This window comes from Brassica rapa, chromosome A07, assembly GCF_000309985.2.
Source record: "Brassica rapa cultivar Chiifu-401-42 chromosome A07, CAAS_Brap_v3.01, whole genome shotgun sequence".
Taxonomy (NCBI): Eukaryota; Viridiplantae; Streptophyta; class Magnoliopsida; order Brassicales; family Brassicaceae; genus Brassica; species Brassica rapa.
The window spans coordinates 12839052-12843288 of record NC_024801.2 but is presented as its reverse complement, the minus strand read 5'-3'; the positions used below and the strand labels follow the sequence as shown (position 1 = coordinate 12843288).

General features: G+C 34.5%; 1 protein-coding gene across 1 annotated transcript; it reads right to left on the bottom strand.

Annotated features, from left to right (window-relative positions):
* Window positions 1–1424: 1424 nt before the first annotated feature.
* LOC103829250 (MLP-like protein 423) lies at window positions 1425–2409 on the bottom strand. Its single transcript, XM_009104902.3, has 2 exons — window positions 2149–2409; window positions 1425–1890 (listed from the first exon to the last, which is right to left on the bottom strand). The coding sequence occupies exons 1-2, from the start codon at window positions 2333–2335 to the stop codon at window positions 1610–1612; spliced, it is 468 nt and encodes a 155-aa protein (XP_009103150.2). The 5' UTR covers window positions 2336–2409; the 3' UTR covers window positions 1425–1609.
* Window positions 2410–4237: the final 1828 nt, after the last annotated feature.

The window sequence follows — 4237 nt, the reverse complement described above, 5'->3', positions numbered from 1 at the left end:
TTTTGTTATTATATGAGTATCCAATGTGTTTAAAACTATTTCTTACGTCACAAATAACAAAAAAATAAAGTAACTATTTTTTAAACATATATATTGTAAACCACGTTGCGGTGGTCTAGTGGTTTCTACTAGGGAAGGAGTTGCCCTGCTAGTCCAGGCCAGGGATCGATTCCCCTCTAGTGCGAAATTATTAGCTCTACATGTGGCCACGCGGATATGGACCTATGCTTACGGCCCATTTGAATATCCAGAAGAGAATCTATCCGTGGGTTGCACCTCCCACCCGGGGGTTAGGTCTGTGTCTTTAATAGACCCGGGTTTAACTCTTAACTAGATCTTGATCCGCGCAACCGCGCGGGTGTTTGATTTCAATTTTTTTATTAACATTGAAATCTTGTTTTATAAAAAGTTATGTATTTATAAAAATTAACTATATCTAGTTTTAAAATAATCAAATAATTTAAAATTAATATTTACAAAACAAAGTACCTTAAAAACAAATTACCAGAATTCTTTTTTTTTCTGGAAATTTAAAAATTGTCTGAATTATTCAATTTTTTTCCATAAACTCGAAATATTCTAAGATTTTATTTGAAAATGTAATTTCTGACTTTTAACCCGAATTAACCAAAGAAACATAATCGAACTGTAAATAATGAGACCCAAAATTATCTTAGATATTAGCCGGTTCCTAACTTTGTTACCCAAACCAAACCAAAAATAGAAAAAATCAAATTTTCTCAATAACGCTTACGTGTCTCTCTAATAAATGATCATAAATATTTATAACTAAAGAACCGAAGAACAAAACAATATAAATAAAACCGGAACCGAAGGGTGGTAATCGTTTCCACTATTAAAGGGAACTGATTTGGTTGGTTTTAACTAATGGTTAGTGATTTTCTTAAATAGAGTTCGATTGTTAATGGAAAGGAATATTATTTAGTATAATAGATAGATGCTTCACGGTTAATGCTATATTTTAAATGATATGTTTTAATTTAATAACTTTCTATGAAGGTCCATTTTAAAATATCACACATGAAAGAAGTCATGATTTCTCTTTTAATATAGTAGATAGATTCAAAAAAAGAAACATATATATTGTATCTTAGTGACGTTCAAAAGAAACATGCATGCAATGCAATATTTTTTTTATATTAGTAAATTATAAATATTCGGAAAGTTTAAAAACATCGTGTTTATGAACCCTTATTCAAGTTTTTAAAACACTAATAAATTAAATTATTCTAATATTTTTCAATAATGTGCGATCAAAAGTCTTTCTAGTTAGGCTTTGGTATAAATCTTATGGCCTACTGGCTATTTTAAAACCGGAAAACTTTTCTAAATAGGTGAACTACAAGCCTTTTTTGTCAACAGAAAGCATTGTTGAATTGTTTTAATCGTGTGTTAATAAAATGTACTAGCAAGATATCATGCATATACGTATATTCAAAGACACGTGTATCTCCAATACTCAGACTTCGGAATCATTAAAATGATTATTCATAAGGAGATTCCACTTTATTTAACTTCTTAATTAGACAACAATAAAACTGATAGAGATGATCGAACCCCCTTATATATAATAGAAGCTTCTAGAGTTTTAGACGCTGGATTGTTTAAGGAGATACTCATCGATCTCTTTGAAGTTCTTGACAGCAAAGTCCTTGATGACGTGTGGATCTTCAATCTCATGGCCGGTCTTCTCAAACTCAGCAGACCATTTCAAAATGCTGCCACCGCCCTTGGGAGTAACGGTGATGGTTCCTTTGAATGTCTTATAGTATTCCAACATTTCACCGCCGATGATGCTGTACGTCATGCTTTTGTTTTCCAGATCCACTGTTTCGATTCTCTCCGCCGATACTTTCACCAGTGGGGATCCTTTATATGGTAAAGTATATACTTATTAATAAACAATGAAAGGGTAAAAAAATTTAATGAGAAAATGTGATGATTTTGCCAATCAAGAAACATGAATGATTCTTTTGTTAAAATATTTGGTTTGTACATGTTGTGATAAAAAAAATATTTTCATGAATGTAATACCGTACTCATTACTCATTCTCGGGTCCTCTCTAGTCACGTCTGAATAAGAAACAATATATGGTAACAAATTAACAATAAAATGAGACAGTATACCTTCTCCATAAATAATGAGGCGAATGGAGCCAGGAGAGTTGCCATCTCCGGCAAGAACTTGCATTGTTTTGTAGTCCTTAGGGAACTCTTTGGGAAAGAGATTGATACCGTCACCGAGTGCAACCCAGAACTTTTCTGCTGGAGACTTAACCTCAACCTCCACATGAAGAACACCACTCAATCCCATTTTCTAACTAAACAAGCTCGATTATTATTAGAAATATTTGTTTATGATATTAAGCTTGCCAATGAACGTTTCTATTTATAGAGAGATTTTTAGAAGCCCGATTGATATGGTAATTGCATTAAATTTGCAGCAACCCATCCAACTAATTATTCATCCTATGGGTCCTTGTAAATTTAAGCAAATCTTATGCATTTGCATTCTGCATTGATATCTCACCCAACCATGTCGGTAGATGAATATATTGGTGTGCATACCAAATATCCATGCCTCGTTTGCTTATATATATATATATTGTGAATTATGTATCTATCTTAGTTGTTCTAGATCCTAATTTATGTATAAAATTTAATCTATACATTGAAATGAGGCGAGCTATAATATTATCTTTTCAAAATACCCACATCAAATTCATTTGACGTATGTCAATCATTTGCTATCTCAGTTCATGCGAGTGTGTAGGATTACTGACGTTAAAATGGTTCAATTTCTGAAGAAGGATTCTATTCCGCTTCAGTTTTCTTCTCATTTAATTATGACTTTGATTGTGCGGGATGGCCACAGGGGCGTAGCCAGTGCATGAATCGGGTGAAAAGATTACTCTAAATAGAAAGATGAACCTAAACACATTTGTAGACTTCTTTACGCTTTATGTTTCATTGTTTCTCTTAGAGGAGAGAAGGGAGGAACTCCTATCAGAGTCTTTCTGGAACTCCATTGGTTTTCTTATCTATTCCATTTTCAGTTTTATATCTATTCATCTATGATTTCTGTTTTCATATCTGAATAGATCCACCTGTTAGGTTTAGGGTTCATATAGGTTTGTGGGATTAGCCTCAAACTATAGATCTGCCTTGTTGTGATATTTATGATAGATCTAATCTTATTGCTTGTTCTAGAGTAATTAACTAGAATATTGATCATAGGATTGCATACACAAGCATCCTTGTTATCCCATCCTGTCATCTATCTATCATATTAGGATTGTTAGAGAGGGCTAACCGCCAATTTAGCATCCTAATAGGGCAAATCATCTCGCACATAGACCTGGCTAGAACCCGTCGATCGATGTCCTCAACTGACTATCGGTCGACGTAGGTAAAGGTGTATCGGTCGATGTCCCTATAGGACCATCGACACTCTTTCGTTGTCAACATACTAACCGTTGAGACACGAGATCTAGCGAGTTAACCAGTGAAACATGCGACAGCTGATCACTGAGTTAAGCGGTTGAGCTCTAACATATCATGCATGCAACAAATAGGTACCTATAGGAATTATAATCTCCAACACCTGAATAGAAACCCTAGATCTATCAACCATCCTTCCATCAAACTACTCCTTGTCAAGCTGAACAATTACATTGTTCATCTTGTTTATTGCTTTATTTATTACTTGCTTTATTTATTGCTTTAAAACCTATTAGCCTAGCTTAATCATATAACTATTAGATCTAATCGGTTCCCTAACTCTTTGTGGATTCGATCCCTAAAAGTACTATAACTCGACCTCTTTTGATGAGAGTAACACTCTTTAGGGTAATTTGAGTGATATCAAATTTGGCGCCGTTGCAGGGGAGCTTTGATCGCCATTAGATCTGGTTTAGTTAGATTTAGTCTAGGTTTTGTTACTGTTCAAAAAAAAAACTCATAAAATTTTTTCTTCTATTTCAAGTACATACATATCAGTACCAGAGCAATGAAGATAGGATTTCTAGGTCCTTCAAGGAAGGAGCCTGCTGGTCTATGCACGATCGATCGACATCATACACCATCAATCGATCGACACCATTCATCGACGTCGATCGACAAACGACAAGCAGCGGTGATCGACATCATACACCATCAATCGATCGACACCATTCATCCGACGTCGATCGACAAACAACAAGCAGCGGTGATCGAC